The sequence below is a fragment of the Podarcis tiliguerta genome, assembly GCF_965153285.1.
Source record: "Podarcis tiliguerta genome assembly, chromosome: 16".
Taxonomy (NCBI): Eukaryota; Metazoa; Chordata; class Lepidosauria; order Squamata; family Lacertidae; genus Podarcis; species Podarcis tiliguerta.
In genome coordinates, this window is record NC_139549.1 from 18046549 (window position 1) to 18073273 (window position 26725).

The window sequence follows — 26725 nt, forward strand, 5'->3', positions numbered from 1 at the left end:
GTGTGTGTGTGTGTGTTTAAGGTAATGAAATGTTAAGGCCTACATAGACACCTTGAGGGTAAAAATCTGGATTGCAAATGCCTCCCCCCCATCACAGGAAGTCTTTCCACCCCATCTTCAAACCCTGCTCAAGTATCAACCAATCAAAGTTTATCGTTCTAGCCAAAGGCCTTGCACGACAAACCAGCAACAATACCAATAAAAAATACATCCATAATATGAGCCAACTTCCATGATGTAAGAGGTTACCAGAGACACCAACAAACTCGAATCTAGCTCGATTTCAAATTAAACCTCCAAATCACCACAAAAATTTGTAGTGATTTTATCTAACTCATTTTTCCTGATTGATTGATTGATTTTTGCAGCCAGTGCATGGAGGGCCACTCTGTGTTACAAAACTATTATTGTCACTCAAAAGAAACCAAACCGTCACCTGGAAACGCAGCTCAATAAAGGCGTTTCTTAACGAAGCTGGTGAGACTTAGGTCAGATTACTAGCTCTAAAATACTCTGCTCTCAAGAGTGGATTCAAAGGGGGAAATCTGGTGTTTTTAATTAGTTGCAGGTCCTTTCTGGATTCTATACAGAAGAGCCAATCCCTTAGTTGACACTTATTCAAGGTCAAAGCAGAACTCATTTCTGGAAAATAATAATAGGCTAAAACATCTTGACAAGCTGCTTTCCAGAGTTGGTTTTCATCCAATTCCATATAGCACAGAGCAGGAAAATGCTCAATAGGCATCATAGCAATTTTTAAAATACTGTATACTTTAACTGAGCACAGACCACTCTTGTCTCAGTTGTTGGCCACCTGGATTCTGTACAAAGAAGAGCTACTGAAATTCTTGATGGTAGAGAGGATAGCTTCTGAAAAAAAATATTCTGCGTTTTCTAAAATTTGAATGGAATTTGAATCAGAGCCCCAGATTTCAACAACATATACTAGCATTTGGAAAAGCACTCTGCTACCAAGTATTTTTAGGGCAGGTTCAACCTGCCCTCCCCTACTTTAACAGAACTTCATCAATGCCCTTATGGTTTTCTATGCTTTGACTTTGACTGCCTCCAAATTGTGTGTTGCGACACATTAGTGTGCCGGCTAAGGTGTGTAGGTGTGTCGTGCAAATGCTCCCTGTGCTCCTCTGAGGGCTGGAAAGGGGTTAGTTTAACCACGTTTGCTAGTAAAATTGAATTACTGTGTTGCAAAATGATGCATGTTTAAAAGTATGTCACCAACAGGAAAGTTTGGAAAGCTCTGCATTAAAAAGTACACCCAAGTATCTACCGGTAAATGAGTGAGTTTGTTCAATAGCCTGATGATCCAGGCACCATATACACCTAGGACTGGGTCTGCCAAAATTCACAATCTTAGTCTTAAGAGTAATATATAGACAGGCTTTCCTGTTTACAGTATGTGCTGAACACTTCTAGGATTTTTGAGGCCCAATCAGGAAAGAAAGAGAAGCACTAAATCATCTGCATACATAAAGATTGAAATATTTCTGTTCCTAATTACTGGAGAAGGGGAGATTGCATTGGCTAAATATGGTGCCAAATCATCAATATAAAAGTTAAAAAGAGTGGGAGCCAGAGCACAGCCTCGCTTCACTCCTCATGACTCCTCCTCAAGTAGCCTTGCTGCATTCACATCCTGAATGTCTGGAAAGTAAGAAGAGTTTGCTGGATCAGGTCGATGGCCCATCTAATCTCACAGTGGTCAAACAGATGACTGTGGAAAACCAGCACCATAACTTGCTGCAGGGATGAATTTGGGATTCATTGGGGCAGCCAGGGCTGCTTGAGTCCGGACACCCAAGCACCCACCCCCAAAAGGCAGTATGCATGACATTTCTTCCAGTCCTATGGGCCCAGCTGTCTGCTGCATGTAGATGCTGCTTTTGGAGTGTAAAAGAGAGACCCTGGTATTTCTGTGAACTCCAAGGCAATGGAGTCTGCAGAGTGGGGGAAGGGGAGGGAGAGAGGAGGGGAGAGATTCTGTAGTGCTGAGGAGGAGACAGATGGAAGCTCAGCTGGGGACTCGGGTGAAATTTATTTTCCCTTTGATTCCGGGCTACGTGGCTTCCAATAGTGAGAACAGCCTGTGTGTTTTCGTAGCATCTGCCTGCTGAGGATCTCAAAGAATTTGGTTGATAGGGGAAGAGTGAGAGATACGGCACGCACGAGGAACCAGAGAAAGCAGGTGGGCCAGTCTCCTGCTCCACACTGCAGAGGCTGAAACCAAACTAGCAGCAAATCAAGGGTTAAAGCCAGGCAGTCAGTCCCACTTCAGGATGGGAGGCAGTGGAGATGGTATGCTCACAGACATACAGGCTCCTCTTCTCACAAAGACCAGAGTCTCCCAAACTGGGCAGTACCATGGGGGGGGGGGGCTGGGGTTGGGATTCCCTAAGGGGGTGCTAAGAGACTTTAAAGAGCTGGGATCACCGGCTCAAGTTTGTCAATTGTGCTGAATTAATTAAACTAAATAGTTTTAATTGGATTTTGAATAAATGTGCAATGGATTGTTACTGTTTTGAATTTTATTGCAGTGTTATCTTCCTTAGGGGACCATGCAAGCCGTTATACTGGATAATGTTTTTAATAGGGTAAGGGAGGGGGCACTGGGGATGAGTTTACGGAACCTAGGAGGAGGAGGCTCCAAAAGGTTTGGGAACCACTAACATGGACTATCAAGGAAGAAGGCTCAGATGAACACTTTCCCCATATATGCTAGTTTGCACCATGCAGAGAAGGTTTTGGTTTGAGGGTTTCTTTGGGGGCGAGGGCGGGAGAAGAGACATTCTTATGTCTAATCCCCAGCTTGCAGGTGAAAGTGGAACAGTCCATACAGCTCAGTTTCAATAACTTTACCCAATACAATGACTGAAAACACTGGGCACCCCTGGCTCCCAAAATCTTTTAATTGTGCATTCTTGATTATTTGTGCTTGTTAACAGTTATAGACAAACCACCTCTAATACTCTTTGCACCTGCAGGAGCTTTGAGGTGGACACACAGCAGGCTCTTCTTATATTCACAACATCAACAATGTGCGGTAGCTTAGACTGAGAGACATTATAACAGTGGGAATTACTTGCATAAAATGTGCATTTTAGGCAAAATTGCATGCAGAAATGTGTATATTAGGTGAAATGCACACAAAAATACTGAAGCCTGGGGGGGGGGGGGGAGGAAGTTGATTTTGGAAACGGAAAAATGTGAGAAACTGAAATTGACAATATTTATTCATCCAAGCAGCAGAATAAGACTGGTTGTCTTGAGTCACCTGATCCCATGTCCAGGAGCATTCTGGGCTGAATTGGCAAGAAGCCGTCCTGGTGAATCCCCATAGTGCCTTGCAAGACCCACCCAGAGCCTCCCACTCCCCCTGAAAGTGGTTAAACCATCAGTAGGCAAACTAAGGCCTGGGCGCTGGATCCGGCCCAATTGCCTTCTAAATCCGGCCTGTGGACAGTCCAGGAATCAGCGTGTTTTTACATGAGTCTCCTTTTATTTAAAATGCATTTCTGTGTTATTTGTGGGGCATAGGAATATGTTCATTTCCCCCCCCCAAAAAATATAGTCCACCCCCCCACACACACAAGGTCTGAGGGACAGTGGACCGGCCCCCTGCTAAAAAGGTTTGCTGACCCCTGGGTTCAACAGTCAGATTAAAGCTCCGTCCCAGCTGCTTCTCTAACCCTGCCTGTGATTTTTTCCTTATTGCCCATCACATGCAGAGGGGGGGCACCCTTCCCAGCGCTGTCCTTTGGCAATGTCATCTCCCCACCCGTTCTCAGCTGGATGGATCCTGCCTCCCGCTTTGGCTCCTGACAAATGGAGACAGGCTTGGCTGCCCTTCTCTGATGAAGCCACTTGATCCATGACAGGATGCCCCTGAACACGCCACTGCAGAGGGCAGGCAAGCTGAAACCTGAGACGCCTCAAAGGATTCACTCCTTACCAGCTCTCTGCCTGTGTGTCAAGGTGGGGTGAAGGGATAGGAGAAGCAAAGGGAGAAGCAGAGAAAACAACCAAAAGGTCCAAGGAATTAATTCCCTGCTTGACAATGCTGTTGTAGACATCTTATCCAAAGAATTGGTCTTGTATATGACCGTGGCAGCTCAAATAATAGTTGCAACTCAATGGGAAACAGCCAAAAAAATCTTACACAGAACTTTTCGGTACTACTCACTCTGGAATACAGCTATAATGGAAAAAATGGCACATAATTTGAGATTTTGACAAGGATGAGAACCTCCAGAAACCTTTCATATGATTTGGCATTCCTTTACTGCGTATAAAGCAGGACAACCCTTGTCACAAGTCTGGCAAATCTGTACTTGATAATCAAATGCTCTTTCCTTTTGTGAAGACGTTTATTCTTTCTTCTTTGACTTAGATTTTTTGTTGTTACTTTAAACCATCTGTAACTGTACTTATTTTTAAGTGCCTATTTTAAAGTTTTGCTTTTTGTCTTTTAATTTTCATCTATTGTTGCTACTGTTCTCTCTGTTTTATATACATTATATAATGGGGAAAATACTTTAAAAAAAAATCCTACTACAGAAAAAAAGTGGGTTGAAGGGGGGATATAGCAGGGGTGTATAGAATTAGACATGGAGGAAGAGGTTTCCTCACTCTCACATAGTACTAGAATCCAGTGTAGTGCTCTAAAGTGGCTGTGTATCCAAATATTCTGGACAGACAACAGAAGTCCTTCATGGAGCCTGTAGTTAAACCCTGGGATTCACTGCCACAAGAGGCAGCAACGACCACCAACTTGGAGGGCTTCCCAGAGGAAATTAATGGAGGATAAGACTACCAATGGCTACTAGTCACAATGGCTATGTTCTCCCTCCATTATTGCAGGTGGTCTGCTTCTGAATACGAGCTGCTGGGGCCTGCAGCTGAGGACAGCACAGTTGCACTCATGTCCTGCTTGCTGGCCTCCTACTAGGACACCTTGGTTGACCTTTGCAAGAACCAGATGCTGGGCTAGATGGGTCTTTTGTCTGGTCCACCAGCCTGGATCCTCTTATTTTATTTATTACAGGTATACCCAGCGTTTGAAATTCGCCAGGCGCATTTTGCAACTGGCTATCGGCTGCTTGCAACCTAGTGAAGACACCCGGGCGCCAAGACAGTCTCTGCCATATGGAGGTGCGTGCCTGGAGGTGCTTGCCTGTTTTCACACACTGGCAACACATCCTGTAGAATTCTACCCGTTACATTTGATCTGCACAATCAGAATGAATTTCAGGAAGTCAAAAGTCGTATTGAAAAAATTGACTTTTAAGCCATTTGATGCAAAAATGGCATCCCGTTTTGCAGACTGTAACCCTGGTTTAAGGAGCCCTTTGTCGCCTAGCTTAAATATCAGAGTTTCTAACACTGGATACTCCATTTTCTCCAAGGAGCTCAAGGTGGTGTGCATTGTTTTTCAGAGATGCTATTAAAGCTGGAGCATGAAGCAGCTTTGCAAAAGAGGCCAAGCCCTTAGGAGGTTCACCACAATCCCACAGGCAAAAATAACAGGCTGGTTTTTGTTTTTGTTTTTGTTTTGCAAGGGAGGGGGCAAGCTAGGAAAGCAGGGCCCAGGTCTGCGAATGCCTCTCTTTCTGCATTCTGCCAGAAGCAGCCCAGGCCCCACCTCCCTCCCTCTCTCTCCTAACAAGATTGGGCTCTAATCGCCTCACCCCTTCAGAGCGCAAAGATGGCACACGACACAGCTGTTCCCCGCCACGTGAGGTGGCTAAGCCGCCCCATACTTTGTCTTCTGGGCTCGCTGCCTCAGAGCCAGCAGCAGTCACGTTGCCAGGGTCTCTGGCCTGCTCCGCGTCAAGCGAATCACTTCATTTCAGAATCAAGGCAGGGGTCAGCGGCCGGCTCTGACCTCCTCCTCCTCTTTCGCCAGCCTGTGCCGACAGACAGGCAAGGCTGCTTAGGCAGGCGGCGTTATGAAGGAGGTTTCGGCTGCAGACTGTAGGCTGCCCCTTAAGCCGAGCGGCCTCTTGCTATTTGCCCATCTGGCTTCCTGGCAAGAGAGGGGGATAAAGTGGTTCCACTGTAGTTGCCAAGTGGTTCCACAGAGAACCAGGGAGTGGAGGTGAGGTGCTTCTCAGTCCAAAGGGCACCAGAGTGGCACTCACTACTTCACCAGCCTTGCTTATCTCTCTCTTGCTTATCTCGTCCAACATCAGAACAGCCTGACTCATGGAGGCTGTCAGTAGCTACCAGCCGCAATGGCTATGCTCTGCCTCCACAGTAGGAGGCAGCAATGCTTCTGAATACCAGTTGCTGGAAAACACATGGGATAGGATAGGGCTGTTGTGCTGGGGTCCTGCTTGGGGTCTCCCGCGGGCATCATCTAGGTGGCAACCGTGAGAACAGGTTGCTGGACTAGATAGGTCATTGGCCTGACCCAGCTGGCTCTTCTTGTGCTCTTATATAACCCACTGCCCCTCCAGATGTTTTAAACAACTCCCTTTAAGCTGCGGGCAATGGGAGTTGTAGCCCAAAACATCTGGAAGGCTTTGCTGAAGACTAGTTAATGCTGCACATCAAATCTCTCTTGCCTGCCTTTTTCTGTCTCTCCCTTCTGGACCTTTCCTGTCCATCTATAAGCTGCCCCCTTCAGAGACGCCAAACTGCTGGAATGTTACCAGCTCATCTTTCCTAGCAGTTACTCGCAAAAAAAGACTTGAAAATAAAAATTAACTGTTTGGGCAATCCTCTCTTTAGGAGTTTGGTTAATGCAAAAGCATTGAACCCTTAATAAGAGCAGCCTCTGGAGAAGAGCTGTAGCTCAGTATTAGAGCATGTGCTTTGCATGCACCAGGTCCCAGGTTCAATCCTTGGCATGACCAAGTGAGGCTGAGAAAGACTCTCTGTCTGAAACCCTGGATCAGTGTAAACAATTCTGAGCTAGATGGACCAATGGCCTGTCTCTGTACAAGGCCTCTGTTATGTTGGGTCAGGTCCATCTTTTCTAGCAACCCACTCCACACGGGTACTTCCAGGAGGACAGGGAAGTGAGAATCCCTTGTGTTTGTCCCTGACATCTTGAGGTACACTGGTCCTAAATCTGGATGTTCCACTTAAAGGTAGCAAACTGCCATGGAGAGAGAGCTCCCTCGCCTAAAATCTGTTTAGTCCTTGGTGAGGTTGTATCCAGTCCAGGCAGCACCTCTGAATGCTGTTTCTCTGCTTACCTCCATGCCTGGTATTCAGAATATACTTCTTAAGTACAGTGGTACCTCAGGTTACATACACTTCAGGTTACAGACTCTGCTAACCCAGAAATAATGCTTCAGGTTAAGAACTTTGCTTCAGGATGAGAACAGAAATCGTGCTCTGGTGGCACGGCAGCAGCAGGAGGCCCCATTAGCTAAAGTGGTGCTTCAGGTTAAGTATAGTTTCAGGTTAAGTACGGACCTCCAGAACGAATTAAGTACTTAACCTGAGGTACCACTGTACATGGAAGTGCTATTCATTTATCTTGGCTAACAGTTGCTGCTCCTTCAGACGGGGCAGGACTAGAGCAAGACATTTGGTGCCCCCAACCAAACACCCCCTGTGTACCCTGCCCCTGCCAAGTCAAGGTGCGTAATACTCAAGGCTGGCCAATATATCTTGGCACTCGGGGCAGAAAATCCCACAAGTGCCTCTCCCCAGGAGTAAAAATGCAATAAATTACATAAACAACAATTTGCTGCCCTTTCATGGCCTCACTGTCATATATACAATGGAACCATCATTTTCAATGCAACCCTCGTCACAAGCCTGGCAAATCTGGAACTATACTTGATGATCAGATAACGCTGATATTCTTTACTTGGACTTTGTTATTTTTAACCCATGTGCTTATTCTATGTGACTATTTTATAGTTTTGTTTTTCATCTTTTAATTTTCACCTGCTGTCGTAACTGCTCTCTCTGTTTTATATGCGTTATAAAATGAAATAAAAATTATTCTACCCCCTCCTCACAAAAAAAGCACCTCACTGCCTAATGGTAAGGTCAGCCCTGTAGAAGGAGCACTTTATACATGCTCAGAGGCAGTCTCTCCATCAGTCTGTCCCCACCCCCTCCAACAGAGAGGAGCTGGACGTACTCTGCATTGCTCTGAAGACCTTTTGCTAAAAAACGAAAACTCACATCTCCTTTTGGAGAAGTACTTAGACCAGCGTGAGAGAAATATTTTAAAAACGAGAGATGGCGATCCTCCATTGCTCAGTGTCTTATCTGCATGCAAAATCAGCTATCTTCTCCATAGGCTTCAACAGGCCCTGTGTTCTGGTTTCTCTCCATGATCAATCCAAGTTGCTATCTGTAGATCTGCACATGCCTTGGCAGCATTCTCCTTAAGGCAAATTGGTAGTGTTCTCATTCACTCACGGGGGCCCAGCCAACCCTTTCGTACAAAGCAGCTGCTGAGTTAGGCCCCATCTGCACTACACATTTAAAGCAGTATCATACCATTTTAAACAGTCGTGACTTCCCCCAAAGAATCCTGGGAGTTGTAGTTTGGCAAAGGAGCCGAGACCCCTTATGCCCCTCTCAGAGCCACAATGCCCGGAGTTCCCCGTGATGAGAGATTGCCTGTTAAAACTACTCTGATGGCTCAGAAGTAGACGGGTCTCTCTCCAGCCCTACTTAAACTGAGAGTAGTTGGCTAAGATGGGGGAAAACAGCATTTATACAGCTGAGAGACTGAAGACAAAAACAAACAAAAAGGTTAAGAATGACTGACTTCCATTTATTGTTTTTCTGAAGACTACACCCAGACTTCTATACATTCTAAAGAGGCAGCGTACTGTTTGGTTTGTTGCTGCAAAGGATATTGCGCCATATGTAAGATTTTATTAAGGCACTAGTCCACTCTAATCTACAACATCTTATGCCAGCCTTAGCCAACCTGGTGCCCTCCATATATTTTGGACTACAAGTCCCTTCCAGCCCCAGATGATGGGAGTTGTAGTCCAGGTTGGTGAAGGCTGGCTTTGGCCACAATAAAATTTTCTAGTCTTTTTTTAAAGGTGCCACAAAACCCTTTGATATTTTAGAAATAATTTAGATACTGCTCAATAGAGAAGTCTATCCTTGTTGTAAATAATGGGGAGTGTTCAGAGCAGGCCTGTTGACATCAAATGGACTTAAGTCAATCATGAATAACTCAAGTCCATTGATTTCAATAGGTCACCTCTGAGTCTGTCTGAGCTGGATACAACCCAACAGCTTTTCATTTCTATCAATATTTAATGATGGAGTATTTATTCATGCAATTTATACGTCTATGTATTTCTATCAATATTTCATACAGTATTTGTATCAATATTTCATACACACGTGGTACTGTGCTGTTTATTTGAATAAATTTAATTTTTTAAAAAAATCAATTTTGTTCTCCCTTCCTCATATTTGCCCTTAGCACCACTTAGGAGCTTTTCAGCACAACCTTCTTTTCTTTCAGTTCATTCCCGCCTTCTTCTGCAGGGTTCATGTGCACACATTTGCACAGATAAACCCTGAAAAAACAATCCCAACCAGGAATATCTCAAAACTCTCCATCACTGCAAGAACAGAAGGGAATGGATAGAGGACTTCTCTTCTCCCCTCCCTGCAACTCAGGATTCAGGACAGATAAAGGAACGTATATTTCATGCAGCGCACAGTTAAATTATGGAACTTGCTCCCACAGGAAGCAGTGATAGTCACAGACTTGGATGGCTTTGAGAAAGGATTGGACAAACTTATGCAAGAGAATATCAATGGCTACTAGCCATGATTGCTATGCTCTGCCTCCTCGGTCAGAGGCAACAATGCTTCCATTTGCTGGAAACCACAGGAGGAGAGATGGCTCTTGTGCTCAGGTCCTGCTTGCGGGTTTCCCACAGGCATCTGGTCAGCCACTGTGAGAACCAGAAGAGACACTGGCCTGATCCAACAGGCTCTTCCTGTGTTGGTGGGGCTCATTTGACAACAATGAGCCTTTAATGTCACTGGCCCAGTGCTGTGGAACACTCAACCGATTGAGATTCACGGCACCAACTTTTATTTTTTAATCTTTAAAGTAATATTTTATTAATTTCCCAAAAATAACCAATTTTTAAATGCCAACTTTTAAACGCCTGCTGAAAAGTTTTAGATTCCTCCAGGCTTATGCAGGTGCTTAAGAGTATACCCACCACAATGGCCTTTTCAATTTCTTTTTGCCTTTAACTTGTTTTTTAACTTTTTATGTTGCTATTTGTTTGGTTTTGTATTTTTATATTTTTGTAAACTGCTGTGATATATTTTTATGATACAGTGGTATATAAATATTTTAATTAAAAAATAGATGTTATGCTAACTCAGCACAGCAGAGGCACATTGACTCCTCCAAAGGAATGTGAAAACTACTGGCTACTCCCCCCGCCCCTCTTGAAGCAAGATTGCTACAGGCTGGCGACCCAGAAGACTAAAACCTTGTCAGAAGCAATAGAAAATAAATAAAAAATTCAGTGATGAATTTCTGAAATCCTCACAACAACCCCACGAAGTAGGGGAGTGTCAGTCTCCCATATTGTGGGCAGGGGAGCGCTGAGGGAGAACAGCTTAACAAAGCCACCCTCCATGCGAGTTCCTGGCAGAGGCAAGATTTGAAGTAGGGACCTCCTGATTCACAACTCAGCCTCTTCACTGCCAGGATGCTATGGAAACACCGAGCTTGTCAGGCTTCCAAACTCCGTATGCTGCCATTGTTTGCGAGGTTTCTTGGCACAGAGGTAATTATGGTTCTTTTCTATTCTGCAGCCCCCACCGCCCCTCCTAGGGTTGGTTCATCTCTCCCTTCCCCCATTAAACCACAGGCTTCCTCCAGTTTCATTTCTTCAGCTGTCAAAAGGCAGCTGGCACACAACCCCTTCACCTGTTCAGACCACAAGCAACCGCGCACTCCCTCTTGAAGACATGGAGAAAGAAGAGGGGGTCTCCAGTTGGCTGTGTGGAACTCCTAACCCAGAGAGCCCTTTCTTCCTGTCTTTCATTATGAAATTTATTATAAGAAGGAATTGAGCCCTGGTCACTTCTAGACAACATGTTTATTGAGCATTCATCCAAATTTGTTCGCTAAGGAGGTTAGGTGGCACCAGCTATTTACTGCACATTCACTAAGAGCATAAGGCCAATGGCCCATCTAGTCCAGCAGGACCTGCCGTTTCCAGCATTCTGGTATTCTAAAGCATTGCTGGCCCCAGAACACTTCTAGCTGCTGCATTCTGGACCAGCCAAAGTTTCCAGACACTTTTCAGGGGCAGCCCTACAGAAAGCAGGTAAAACGCGGGTGGTGCTGTGGTCTAAACCACTGAGCCTCTTCGGCTTGCTAATCGTTAGGTTGGTGGTTCAAATACGCATAACGGTGGTGAGCTCCCATTGCTCTGTCCCAGCTTCTGCCAGCCTAGCAGTTTGAAGGCATATCGGTGCAAGTAGAAAAATAGGTACTGCTGCGGTGGGAAGGTAAACAGTGTTTCTGTGCGCTCTGGCACTCATCACGGTCCTCTGTGAGCCAGTAGCGGTTTAGTCATGCTGGCCACATGACGCAGAAAAGCTGTCTGTAGACAAACGCCAAGATGAGCACCCCACCCCATAGTCACCTTTGACTGGACTTAACGGTCCAGGGGTCCTTTACCTTTCACAGAGAGCACATTGTAGTAATCCAACCTTTCACAACTGGATGTCAAGAAGAGCCAGTGATCAAGAATGGTGGGAGTTGTACTCCAACAACACCAGGAGGGTACAAGATTGGAAAAGGATGCCTGGTCCCATTTGAGACATCACTGTGGCCAGATCAGACCTCTCTAGGGTGTTTCCTAGAACCATCACATCCAAAGACAGACACCTTCCTCACCTACCCCGGAAGAGATTAAGAACTTCAGTAAGTCTAAACCTCACCAGGTAGCAAAGTGTCTACCTAGGTCACCATCTTTCCATCCAGAACGAACGCACACAGATCCAGCACAAGTCCTGGTACCCGGTAGGGCCTGAAATAGACTCATCATTTGCCACAGATGTCATGAAATCTTGATCTATTCTTCTGAGAGTGCAGCCTTAGAACAGATACTGAACCCGTCCAAAGCCACCAGTTTAGGGGATCTCATTACCATGCCAACACCACCCCTAAGCAGACCTTCCACTGTTAGAGGCAGCATGTCTCCAGATAACAGCTAGGAACCTAGGATGCTGTCTTAATTCAAGTCAGACCATTGGGTCAATCTAACTTAGTATTGTGAACACAGACTGGCAGCATTTCCTAACATGTCAGACAGAGTCTTTTCCCAGCCCTACTAGGGCATTCCAGGGTTTGAACCAGGGAGCTTCTCCATGCAGAGAGGATGCTCCACCACTGAGCCATGGCCCTTCCCCCAAAAATAATACAATGGCTTGGTTGGCCACTGCAGGAAACAGGATGCTGAACTCAATGAAGCCACCTTGGTCAGACGGGGCAACCAGGCTCTTGCTAAGCAGCAGAGAACAAGTGGTGGTGTAGTGGTTAGAGTGTCATGCTAGGACCTGGGAGAGACCAGGATTCACTTCCCCACTCTCTAGGTGTAAATTTAGGTCAGCCACAGTCTAATGTGCCTCACAGGTTTGTTGTGGGGATTAAATGGGGGGTGGGGTACCATGTATACCACATTCAGCTCCTTGTAGAAAAAGGAAAAAAAGAAAAAAAAAGAAAAAGGAGAAAGATAAACACCATAAATTAAATAAAAAGTATGTTCTTAACAGCTGGAATAGTGCAATGGAGGTCCATCCTATCTATGCATACATCACATTCAGATATTATTTTGCTGCTGAACAGACTTCCCCAACCAGCAACTTATTTCTTCACTGTCTTTTCAGTAGTGGTGAAGTTAGGGGCTGATAGATATGCAGAAGCAATGGCTGGGGCTGTCTTGACTAGGGCTGACGGGATCTGTGGTTCAAAAGGGCTGTGCTAGCTGGTGACTGGAGTCCAAAACAGCCTGTCAAAACATCTGGAAGCCACCAGGTTGGCCAAGGCTGCACTAACCTCACATCTGCAGCAACGCAGCCAACTCTTAAGGGGTGGGAGGGAAAGGAAGAGGGGAGGGCAAGGCAGAACAATGATAAAAGGCTTTCACTCAGTTTGGGGCTAAGATAGGATTTAGTCAGGCCTCCTCACCCTCATCTGGAGGCATTAACCTTTTAAGACGAAGAGGGTAATCAAATCTCCTTCTCCAGGGTGTAAGCCGTGTGCACCAAGGACTGTGGAAGGAATTACTGGACCGTCCAGGCTGGCATAACTGAAGGAGGATTTCTGTCTCCCTCCCAACACATCAAGGTACCAGCCGCTTCTCCAGCCGGTCGGCCAGGCCCTGAGGACCAGTGGACTGATCTGCAATGGCAAATCCCCTCTGCAAATCCCTGTAATGTCATTAGGGACTATTACAGGCTCGGCATCCTTGCCTTTGGCTTCTGCCAACTCTCCCAGCCCAGTGAAAAACCACCCGCTCATGTCCCCTGCAGGAGGGGCAAATCCAGCACTGGAATAGGACATCATCTTCAATGACCCCTCTTGACCAGGGACAGCCCTGAGTTTCTGGGATCTCTTGCAGACAAGCACCACTGTCTTCTATCTTGATTTGTGGAGATGATGTGGATGCTTTTAGAAAACACAGACTCCAGGAGCCTCTGTCCTTCTGCCTTAACTTGTCCCCCTGCCATCCCCAAGTCTCTAGAAGTTAAATCTCTTGACAGATGCGGCAGATGCATCATGACCCCAGGCCCAGGGTAACACATGTATATGAGATCTAAGGCACAGGGTTGGATCCAATAAAGGTAAACTCAGAGTAGACCTAAGTTAGCCCTGTCCAATATTTTCAATGGGCCTGTTCTGAGTAGGACTAGCACTTGACACACAGCCTTCCCACTGCATGGTTCATTTTGTGCCACTGGTAAAGTACACTAGGAAAAAAATCTGCATGCTTTCATGCGCTTTGTGGAGTTTGTGCTGGTTTTGCACCACTGTCCTACATCTGTGCAAAATGGGCTACGGTGGAATAAATGAGTACAGTGAAGGCACATACATTGAAGGCACATAAATACACCTGCCCAACCTCAGATTCTGATGGTTTGTGTGAGTGTAAACACAATGCAAGGTGGCAATAGCTAGCTGTTATGAGGTTTTCCAGGGATGCGGGTGGCACTGTGGGTCAAACCACAGAGCCTAGGACTTGCCGATCAGAAAGTCGGCGGCTCGAATTCCCACAACAGGGTGAGCTCCCGTTGCTCGGTCCCTGCTCCTGCCAACCTAGCAGTTCGAAAGCACGTCAAAGTGCAAGTAGATAAATAGGTACCGCTCCGGCGGGAAGGTAAACGGCGTTTCCGTGCACTGCTCTGGTTCACCAGAAGTGGCTTAGTCATGCTGGCCACATGTCCCGGAAGCTATACGCTGGCTCCCTTGGCTAATAAAGCGAGATGAGCGCTGCAACCCCAGAGTCGTCCACGACTGGACCTAATGGTCAGGGGTCCCTTTACCTTTATGAGGTTTTCCAGAAACCTTTAGAATGCTTTCAGTACTCAATGAGAACCAGCCACATGCAATGTCTCCCATGGGAACATTTCTGGCTCTAAAGACACTGCAGTAAAAGCAGGCCAGCAGCTATGCGAGTCCAGCACCTTGCTGAAATTAAGCAGGTCTGTATCTGGCCAGTGCCTGAATGGGTGACTGCTTGGGGACCACATGCACACCACTTTGGGTTCTGTGACTGAAGATGAGCTGCAGACAAATGTAACAAAATAAATAATAAGCCAGGTACTTTAACCTGCTAATCTGAAGAAGCCTCTCTAACAGATCTTCCTTCAACAGCTCTCTCCCGCAAAGCTTAGCTGCATAAACAGCAGCTCAATGGAAAGAGATGAGAAACAGGCAATCGATTTGGCCCTGCACTCTGACACAGGATGCCTCCCCTCCTTCCTGACGGGATTGTGGAACCTGGACTCAATCAAAGCCCCCAAAGAACTGGAAAGTATTTTCCATTCACTTTTACTGCTTCAAATAACCATGGAAAGACATACATCCAGCTTGTCCTTGGCACCTAGCGCTGGCCTTCCCTCTGTTGCAAAGCATGACCACTCCAATAAAAAGTTCCAGCAGCTTTCTTAATAATAATTGCTAATAGGAAGTTTCCTGCTAGCCTTACAAAAACCAAACCAAACCAAACAAAATGCTTTGAACAACTGGGATGCTTTCACAATTTCTTCTCCTCCTCAATCACCCCTTCCCCTACCATTCTTTGTTTTGTTTTTAAATATGTTTTTATTAAAATATTTTCTTGGGTAACAACAGTACATACAGAGTCCCTGTTTTCAAGTCACAGTATGCTTCAAACAAGTCAGTCATATTCAGAGTGAGACGTTACTGTTACAGGCAAAATGGCTGCCCCAAACTTTTAAGAAGTAAAACTCAAAAGACCCGTTGTTCCAAAGGGAATAGGAAAACCACTCCAACCGAATTTGCCTGCCATCGTTTGTTCTGGGCAGTATAATGTCCTGTTTGGAATTAAGTGGACTGAAAGGGGTGCGTAAAAAAATCAAAACTCCCCACCAAGAAGACAGCTAGAATAGGATGTAGGACTAAGGCAGGGAATGTGGAAGCCTGCAGTTCCATTCTTGCCCCAGCCAGGAACTCACTAGGGAAGCCCCCTCTTCCCCTTAGCCTCATACTCATATTGCAGGCAGGAATAATGAAATCATAGAATCTTAGAGTTGGAAGCAGTGGCGTAGCGTGGGTTGTCAGCACCCGGGGCAAGGCAAGTAATTTGCGCCCCCCACCCCGCTGCACTGTCCCTCCCCCAGATAGTCCCTCGCTCTTGCTCCGCACCACACCGTACGCCTGGCACCCTCCCCTCCACAGTGGGCGGCGACCCGGCGGCTCGGATCGGATTCGCACAGCCAGCACTGCAGTGAGAGAGAGTGAGTGAGCCAGGTAGGGGCAGAGAGCTGCGAGTGCGAGCGCGCCCCTCCCCAGATGTTGTGCCCGGTGCAGCCGGCCCCCCTGCACCCCCCACGCTACGCCACTGGTTGGAAGGGACTCCAAGGGTCTTCTAGTCCAACCCCCTGCAATGCAGGAATCTCAGCTGAAGCATCCATGGCAGATGGCCATCCAACCTCTTGTTTAAAAACCTCGAGGACGGATAGTCCACCACCTCTCAGGGGAGTCTGTTCCACTTCTGAACTGCTCTTATTGTCAGAAAGTTTTCCCAAATGTTTAGTCGGAATCTCCTTTCTTGCAACTTGAAGCCATTGGTTCGAGTTCTACCCTCCAGAGCAGGAGAAAACAAGCATGCTTCCTCTTCCATGTGATGACAGCCTTTAAGATATTTGAAGATGACTATCATATCTCCTCTCGGTCTCCTCTTTTCCAAGCTAAACATACCCGGCTCCTTCAAGCGCTCCTCTTAAGGGTTAGTTTCCAGACCCCTGATCATCTTGGTTGCTCTCCTCTGTTCCAGTTTGTCAGCATCCTTCTTAAATTGTGGTGCCCAGAATTGGACACAGTATTTCAAGTGTGGTCTGACTAAGGCAGAATAGACTGGTACTATTAGTTTCCTTTATCAGGACACTATACTTCTGTTGATGCAGCCTAGAATAGCATTAGCTTTTTTGCTGCTGCATCACATGTTTACTCATGTTAAGCTTGCTGTCCACCATGACCCCTAGATCATTTCCACATGTACTGCTAGTAAGCCAGGTGTCCCCCATCCTATATTTGTGTATCTGTTTCTTCCTAAGTGCAGAACCTTACATTTGTCCCTAACACCATTGCCTTACCGCACAGGGTAGTTGTACTGAGAACTAGATCATGCAAAATGCCTTGAACTCTCTGAAGTGCTACATGAATGCCACATGGGATCATTATTAGGGCTGCCACTCAACTGAAAGAAATCTTAATGGAAGAATCATGTGTGTTTTAATTAATTTATTCAATAATAAATTTGCAAATGACGAAATGCTTCCATGATGCAAATGAAGAAAGCTCCATTTTTTATTTTAAAAAGGCTTTACTTTGATGGTACATGCACTTGCTGCAGCAGGCAATACAGATTCCCTCCTGTATGTGAGAGAAGGGGGCAACAGAGGGCAGGAAGACAATGCCTCGTTCAGGATGGGCACCCTTCATGGATTTGTCCATGTAAAAGTAATAATTTAATTTGGAAAATGTCTATCTGATTAGTTTGGGAGCACTTTTTTAAGATTTTAAAAATCACGCTACACTGATTTATCAAGTAACACCCCTAATTATTATTACGAGGGATGAACACACCAGCACAGGAGGCAAGGTTTCCACCCAGGAGATTTATTAGGCTCCTTCCCTTGATTCTTCAGTAGGCTTGCTCAGCTCTGAGTTTTGGTTAAACTAGGAGAATTTCTGAAATGAAAATCTGGAATTGAAAGAGTGCCAAGTTTGCTGCAGAGTTTCCAATTCCTTCAGCTCAGTTCCTTCTTCCATTCTGCAGTTAGTGCAGAATGCAGTCACAAGAATTTATTTTATTATGTGACACATATTCTTTGGAATCTATTGTTGCTGCCTATATGTTACCAGGCCCATATCAAAGTGCTAACATTAACTTATAAAGCCCTCAATAACTTGTGACCTTGATATTTGTCAGAGCACCTCTTTCCACATCGGCCAGGTTGGGCCTAGAAATGAGGTGAGGGCTGCTTCCAGCCCAAGTAACTGATGCTGCCCATCACAGGGAACCTGGAGCAGGGCCTTCTCTGTGGTAGTGCCCCATGAGTGGAATTTTCTCCCCTTACAGGCGTGAATGTCTACAACACTAAAAGGCTTCTGATGCGTGAAGAACCCTTGGAAACTGTTCCAAAGCTGTTAGATTAGCCAGGTGTAACTTAATGTCAGCCTTTAATTGACTTTGCATTTTTATATAGAATGCTGCTGTCAGAGCAGTGTTTTAATTGTATTTTCATATCTGTCACACAGAGCTACAATTCCCAGAGAGCTGAGAAGAGGGTTTGATTGCTAAAACACTCTGGGAATTGTAGCTCTGTGGGGGAACAGGGGCCTTCTAACAGCTCTCAGCACCGCTAAGAAACTGCACCTCCCAGAATAGTTTGAGGGAACCCATGAGTCTTTGAAGTGAAATCATAGAGCTTTAAATGTTTGATATGAATGAGGCCTAAGTGGTTCCTAACCTTGCACAAGTGCCTTGTGGGGTGGGGGTTGAAACTGTGAGGAAGAGGCCTCTCTAGATAAAGAACAACAACAAACAATTCATTAACACCCTCCCAAAGCAGCTTGACAGAAGTCCTTAACACTAGAGCTTGCCTTTGTACATGTGAATGTGGCCTTCTCTCTAACCACTCACTCCTGCCCTTGGGCTTTGTCAACAGTGGAGTCGAGGGGAAGGAGGGCTGGTGTTTTAATTTCTTGAAATGGGATTCACAGCTCGCTCTCAGGTGTTTATTGAAACAACCTCAGTCTGCATCAAGGGGCCGTTGCCAAGAGAACAGACCTGCTGGGGAGCTGGAAATCGAACTAGGCCATCTGTCACGATGGGTTAATTTTAAGACCTCACAACCTTGAGGGTGGTTCCCTGAAGGGTAGGAAAGTATTTGCCGCAGCAAATTTGCTGCCTGCCAGAACAATCCCTCTGCTTGCAATGGAACAGCAGGTACCTTGTTCCATGTTGTTGTTGTTATTGTTGTTGTTGTTGTTGTTAACAGTCCTCTACCCCACTTCAACAAGCATGGTGCAGGACACTGTCAAGGCAGGGTGCGGAGTTTTGGCGCTAAGTAGAAATTGGGTTTTTTTAAAAAGACTTCTGGGTTTCCAGGTCACCCCCGAAAACCCCAAATCTGCTTGCTTTGGGGTAGTCGCTTTTATCCTTGCTTTAAGTATGCAAGTTACAAGTCCTCATGGTGCAGAGTTAACAAACAAGGGAGTTGAAGGAGGCCAAGTCACCATGGCCAGTGGGAAGCAGATTAGAAATTGCCTAAATGTCATGTTCATAAATTCACAGCATTTATGTTATTGTACCTCCTGGTTTATAGCCTGTTCCACCCCAAAGACAGAGGGTGAGCTAAGAAGCACAAAAACCCAATTAGGGCAATTGTATTGCCACTCAAAAGCCACCTTGAATAAAGCTCTGACTCTGGAAGGTGGACCTCCAAGGTAAGGAAATTGTAGGGTTTAAGTAGGCAAGGATTCCATCCTAGGCGGGGGGGGGGGGCACATTCACAACCATATATTTAAAATGCTATGGTGCCAGTTTAAATAGTCATGGCTTCCCCCAAAGAATCCTGGGAAGTGCAATTTGTTAAGGGCTACAATTCCTAGAGTCTTTTAGCAATCAATCCCTCTTCCTAAAGAACTTTGGGGGTTTTAGCTCTGTGAGGAGAAGGGGCCCCATCTAGTCCAGCATCTTGTTCTCACTGGGGCCAACCAGATGCTCCACTGGGAAGCTAGAAAGCAGGCCATGAACAGCTACTCTCCCCACTCACGTATCCTAGCAACGGGGGTTGAGAGGCACACCATTACAGGAGCAGCCTGTATTGTCTTTTCAGTGCCTGTTGTAGACCTTTCTTTCCCCACTTTTTTTCAACAAGCCTTTTAAATGAAGGTTGTTTTTATCCCAGTCTGTATCTGCATTGGACTTGAAATGGTTTCTGTTACCAATGTTTTTATGCATTTACCCAGTCTTCAGCAGAAGGCCTCAAGGCAGGTTACCACCACCACCACCACCACACCACTTTTCTTATTATTAACTGCATTTTTATCATACCCCTTTCTCTAAAGAGCACAAAGTAGCTCCCACTTATTTAATCCGCACAACAAGCCTGTGAGGAATGTTAGGCTAAGAAGCATTGACTGGCCCAAGGTCACCCCCAGTGCATGGCATGGCCAACAAGTGGGGATTCGAACCCTGGTCCCTGCCAGGTCTTAGTCCAACATTCTTACCACTGCACCACACTACACAAGCAGGATATTAAAACCAGTTAAAACAATTTACCATCAGAAGAATGGGGGAGGGGGGTCTAAAACACTATGACATGTTTTAAAGGAAGTAATTTGTAAATGAAACAAATAGATAAAAAACACTAGCCGCCAAGGCTAGTGGCCACTGATGGCCTTATCCTCCATGAATCTGTCCAACCCCCTTTAAGGCCATCTTAGTTGCTGGCTGCCACTGCATCTTGTGGTAGCCATATTACTGGCCACTGGATTCATTCCTGATATTTTAGAAGTGCAGGTTATGAAGAAGCGGCTGAAAGAGCCTGGATGGTTTATTTCAGAGCTTGACAGAGATGGCGTAGATAGCAAAAACCCTCAAGCCAAGCATGCCTACCACCACAAACCTTTGATTCTGGGCCATGACTCTGAGATGTCTGCCCTTCCCCAGTGACCTTGACAAGGAAAAATAAAGCTTTGAGGCTTCAAGCTAGACCTGGCAACATACTGATGAGTGTGTTTCGGGGGAGATAGTGCTTTACGTGTGTATTGCTAATGTGGCACTATGATACCACTTTAAACCGTCATGTCTTCCCCCCAAGAAACCTGGGAGCTGTAGATTGTTAAGGGTGCTGAGAGTTGTTAGGAGACACCTTTCCCCCTCTCATGGAGCCACAATTCCCAGAATTCCCTGTGAAGAGGGATTGAGTGTTAAACCACTCTGGGAATTGAAGCTCTGGGAGGGGAACAGGGCGGTCTTCTAACAACTCCCAGAGCCCTTAGCAAACTACAGCTCCCAGTATTCTTTGGGGAAAGCCATGATGGTTTAAAGTAGAATCAGGGTGCTGAAAATGTGTAGAGTGAATGCGACCTCAGTGGTTTCTGGCAGGAAGTTCCACCCCAAAAGACACAAGACCCCTGATTTGAGGCCACCCCACATCTTTCCAACGACAATTTTGAATATTGAAATCTATGGAAAGCATCAACTTGCTTTGCTGTGCAGGAGTGACAACAAACTGTGGTGTGAACTGCTCCCCAGATGGGGACATAACTTCCAGCCTTTGCTCCCTGGCCTATAAGACCGCACTCTGTAGTTCCTATGCTTCATCCACCATCACAGCTGCTCAGATCCAGAGCATCTGCTTGGCCCTGGGTTCAATCCCAATGGTGCCTTCAAGGAGGCTTGAGTAAGACCCTGCCCCCAGCCTGGGAGACCCTGAAGAGCTGCTCCCAATCAGTGTAGACAATACTGAGCTAGATAGGCCAACAGTCTAACTCAACATAAGGCACCTTCCTCTGTTCCATCCCAGTCTCAGGAAAGAGACCTGGAAACCCAGCTAGGCTCCCAAGCAGCCCCAAACCACTTAATTGATACACCACTCACAAGAGTCTGTGCTACTGAAAAGCACAGGTTCAATTTCAGAGTCAGCAAAGTCAAAGCACAAAGCAAGGGAAAAGGGACGTCCCCTTTGGGACTCTGCAGAAATTGCAAATTCTCCCCACCACCCATACCACCATAAAGAGAGAAAAATGATGATGTACAATTTCTATCCATTTAATGCAAACTGACCTGCCGGTTCCTCTCGTCCGTAATCCTCTGGATCTGGATCTTTTTTCTCCCCATCTTCTCCGGAGATCCTCACGGTATGGGGCGGCTTAATTTTTTAATTTCCAAAAATTAAAAAAAAAGGAAAACACCTTGTTTTTCAAAGTGCTGTCATCCAAAAAATCGTTTTTTAAAAAACAAAAAAAGTAGAAAATCACAAAATAAAAAACTAAGCACAAAAAAAGGTTTGTTGCCGCTTTTTCAGTTCATGGTATTCCACTTGTCTGTGCAAATCCAGATGCGTTGGGAATTTGTGATGAGGTTTAATAAAAGAAGCCTACAAAAAAAAGAGGGGGAGAAAAAGAATTAACACTATCACTTTTTTCTCTTGCTATGTGGTACATTCAGAAGTATCTTGGGGTCAGCAGCAGCTTGCAGGACCCATTTACATTGAGAAAATGGGGTGGGGTGATTAATCTGCATACATCACAGACACACTTCAGGGTTCAGTGGAGCCTGATTTTAAATGAAAGGTTCAAAGGTCTGCATGTGCCAGACAGAAGAGTGTATCAGAACCCTGCAACCTGAGATGCTGCCTTTCTACATACAGGGATAAGTGTTAAACATCTGGCTATGCTTTATGAGAAATGTAATGTTGGAACAGCTGCTTGGAAGTCAGGTCTTCTCTAGAAATGAGATTATTCCCTTCATAAAGCCCCATATACCTTGTGTTCCCATGACATTATCAGTAGTATTTTAAAGAATAACAAATATATTATGGCATAATTTAGCTGCAATAGACAAGGTCAGCAATACTTCAGGAACCTGTAGAATTTGAAAGCCACTTCAACCCCCATTTGACCATGACAGTAGTAGTTCAAAAAATTATATTTCACATTCATAAAAATGTACAATAATGGGTGAAAATGGACAACATGAGAAAGTATTGAAATGTATATAAAAATGGCAAAACAGCACCATTTAAGGCAGCAAAATGGCACCAATCTGTTCTGCCCTAAAAGCAACTGAACTCAGAAGAACCCAACAGCTCAGTTCTGGAACACATTTTTCTGGAGCCCTCCCCCTTCCCCACCCCCAGGGAACACCTTACGGAAAAGTTTCCACACAACACTTTGTCTTAGAATAAGTCCTGAAAGTGTCAAGGCCATAAACAGGAAGCACTCATTGTACACCTGGAAGACCCAGGGACAAAAGAGACATAACAAACAACTGAATCATTTTCCCCTTTTGCAACTTCGAGAAAAGCAGCTCTTTTAAAGAAAAATAAAGAAGGGGGAAAGCATCAGTTGCTTGACTGCACATTCACAGCATACATTTAAAGCATTATGGTACTACTTTAAACAGCCATGGCTTCCCCCAAAGAATTCTGGGAGCTGTAGTTTGCTAAAGGTGCTGAGAGTTGTTAGGAGACCCCTCCCAGGGCTTCAACTCACAGAGTGGTTAACAATCCATCCCTCTTCCCAAGGAAATCTGGGAATTGTAGTTCTGAGAGAGAGGAGAGTGTCTCCTGACTCAGCCCCCTTAATTATGGCTCCCATAATTCCTTGGGGGGAAGCCATGACTGTTTAAAGTGGTAGGATGCTGCTTTAAATGTATGCTGTGAATGTGGGCTCAATGTGGTATGGTGGTTATTACAATGGAGATCAGAGTTCAAATCCTACTTGGCCCTAAAACCCACTGGTTAAGCATGGACCCCCTAAGCCTAAACTACTTCAAAGGATTTCCAGAGGGGCTTCTAGCGTTTACATGTCACTTTGCATGAAAACTAGAAAAGACTCTGGTGGCACTTCATCAGGTGTAGGAAGTATTATCCTGGATTCAGGTACATGTCTACCAGGCTGGGGGACAGGGCTGTAAGCCAGAGGGTAACAATTTTTTTAAATGTAAGAACTTAAGAATGTGTTGGATTGGCCAAGGGCCCATCTAGTCCAGCATCCTGTTCTCACAGTGGCCACTCAGATGGATGCGGAAAACCTGCACGCAGGACCCAAGTCAAGAGTGCTTTCCTCTCCTGTGGATTTCAGCAACTGATATGCAGAAGCATTGCTGCCTCTGACCATGGAGGCAGAGCAGAGCCATCATGGTTAGTAGCTTTTGATAGCCTTGCCCCCCATGAATTTAAAGCCATACAAGTTGGTGGCCATCACTGCCTCTTGTGGGAGTGAGTTCTATAGTTTATGCTTTGTGAAGAAGTGCTTTCTTTTATGAAAAGCATGCCACTTGTGGATCAAACTGGGACAAAGGATTTTTAGCATACTGTATGTGTTAACTGGCTTACTGATGCCAGGACAGTGTGTGTCATCAAAAACTCCTGGGTGATTTACTACTGCGAAGAAGTACGTAATTATCTCTGCAAACTTCTCTGCCTTTCATTTCTCTCTGATCACACCCCGTAACAACTCAATCAATGTGTTGGGGGTGGGGTAGGGAAGAGAAGTTGACCAGGGAGTTCAAAGCCTATAATTTCTACACTGCAGCTGTGAGCCTTCCTTATATTTGCTGGCGAGAAACCACTGGCTCACTGGGACCTTTGCACTGCAATGAAACAATTCTGCAACTTCCCAGGATTGATGGCTCAACACAACACAAACTGGCAGCTTTTTGGAAGGTGGGAAGGAACATGTGGAAGTGTGGAAGCTGGGGCAGGAAAATGGTACCCTCTAAAAGGGTCCAACACACCCCTACTAGCAATAATTAATTTTTGTTGGGAAGAAATCACTTATTTATTTACTGTTATTAATAACAACAGCAACAACTAGACTATTGCAAGTCTACATACATTTTAAAGCAAAGTCAGAAAACAGAAAACATGGTTTTTTGCTTCTCCCCCCACAATCCTTTGCTGATTTTCCACTTCCTGACCCTGCTTCCTTCCCTGGCCCAGCAGTCTTCTGAAATTTCACCAGCATGCTGTTGCTGCCCACACCTTGGCACCTGCTTTTGCTGTCTTGAGGACTAGAAGCTTTTAATTGTTTGGTGTTTTTTTAACCACATGAACCTTTGTGGCATTGATGATGCCAAGCATTGGCACAGCAATTCAGAGAAAGGCCAGACGAAGATGTCCTCAGAAACACTGCGGCCTTTGGGAGCCCAAACAGCTCAGGAGCATCATTAATCCATGCCCTCCTCATTGCTGGACACTAGATCCTGGGCCACCCAGTGAAATATGGACAATTCTCACACTGTGGGTATGTAAACAGTTGAGTCCCCCAAAGATCAGTATTGGGACTGGTGCCTTTCAGTTGCCCTAAAACAACCTGGAAAGAAGGATGAACAATGAGAAAGCCAAATTTACAGATGACTGGGCAGGCGGAGGATTGGACTCTGAGATCTGGATTTCCTATCTGTGGTTTCAAGTTGCTTTAAACTGTTTTTAACATTGTGTTTCAATTGTTGCAACCTAGCCTAAGGGTGAAGGGCAGGTAAATAACAACATCATCGACAACAAATTGTTTAATGCTATCTGGAGCCGCAAATGGCTTTACGCGAGGGGAGGCAGGCCTCTCTCCAGCAATTAGTCTCTGGTACCCCTGCCAGGGGAGAATGCCTCTCCTCACCTCAGCTAACAAACACTCTATCTCTCTCACCCTAAATTGCTGAAAGACGTAAGGGGCAAAATAAAGAGAAATAAAGATGTAGGCAGCTGGGATGCATGGATATAGAGAGAGAGGTCACCATGGTAACCATTACCATGGAGCAATTCTTCTCTTTCATATATACAGTGGTACCTCAAATTACAAACGCCTCAGGTTACAAACACTTCAGGTTACAAACTCTACTAACCTCGAGTTGAGAACTTTGCCCCAGGATGAAAACGGAAATCGTGTGCCGGCAGCAAGAGGCCCCATTAGTGAATGCACGCCTCTAGTTAAGTACAGTTTCAGGTTAAGAACGGACCTCCGGAACGAATTAAGTTCATAACTAGAGGTACCACTCTGTGTGTGTGTGTGTGTGTGTGTGTGTGCATTCTCTTTTTCAGCCTCCTTCATTCCCTTTCCTCTCTGCACACTACATAGAACTAGCATGGTGTAGTGGTTAGAGCATCAGATTAGGACCTGGGAGAGACCAAGGTTCAAATCCCCACTCGGCCATGACACTCACCATGGGCCAGTCATTGCCTTTCAGCCTAACCTCCCTCAAGGGGTTGTTGAGGGGATTAAATGAGGAAGGGGACAACCACACACGCCATCTTGGGACTCCTTTGTAGAACAGGTAGGTTATAAATGCAATAAATAATAGTAATAACACAGAGGTTTGGAAGCACCAGGTTTTTGAGGGGGTGTGGATTCCTTCACATCACAAGCTAAGAGCCACTTCATTACACTCTAAGACTTTCAATGAGGCAGAAGATATGACCACCAAGTAACTGAGCAATGCAAGCAGAAAACTGTGTAAGGTGCACAAATCTTTCTCATTGCCCTTCATAAACTATTTTGCCTGTTAGACCCAACAAGACCACCAAATTAATGCAAGAATCAGGGAACCCGCAGAATACAGGAACCTCAAAATTTACTGCAGTGTAGATGTGGCATAGTGGACAGAAAGATGGACTAGGACTGTGGAGACCCATGTTCAGCCATGACCTTAGGGTGAAGGGTGGGCAATAAGTAAATAATGAAGATCACTGGGTATCTTTATGCCAGTCACTGCCTAACCTACCTCACAGGGTTGTCGTGAGGATTAAGGAGGTGGAGGGTAGAACCTGGTATGCCACCTTGAGATCACTTGAGGGAAGGCTTACGAAGCATGTCATTAATAAATACATCACTCAGAATGTAGCATCCCTCTGCAAAATTTTAAAGCACACAGCAATGTGTGTTAGCAACAAATGTTAGCAATGACCATATTGCTCTGTCATGAGCAGATCAGTGAGTCTTCACCACCTCAACTCATTCTTTGAAGGAACAGGAGCAAGCAGTCAAGCGCAAAACTGCAACCCTGTCTTTCAGGCTCAGATTCTTGAAGGACAGGAACTTGCTACTTTGATTTTGGGTTGGGAAAGAGACCAAAAAGAGGCCACTGGGGCAGCCAGTGTGGTGCAGAGGTTTAAGAGTGTTAGGCTAGGACCTGAAAGACAAGGGCTTAAATCCCCACTCAGCCGTAAAGCTCACTGAATCACTCACTCTCAGCCTAACCTAACTCCCAGGGTTGTTGTGGGGATTAAATGGGGAGGGGGGAACCATGTA

General features: G+C 45.5%; 1 protein-coding gene across 8 annotated transcripts in view; it reads right to left on the minus strand.

Moving 5' to 3' along the window:
* The window catches only part of MEF2D (myocyte enhancer factor 2D), a 146296-nt gene that overhangs the window by 42794 nt on the left and 76777 nt on the right, over positions 1–26725 (minus strand). For all 8 annotated transcript variants that reach the window (XM_083417367.1, XM_083417365.1, XM_083417369.1 and 5 more), the window contains one exon: positions 21543–21855. In XM_083417367.1, the coding sequence (XP_083273493.1) occupies positions 21543–21596 (54 nt within the window). In that variant the 5' untranslated portion in view covers positions 21597–21855. The remainder of the gene's footprint in view (positions 1–21542; positions 21856–26725) is intronic.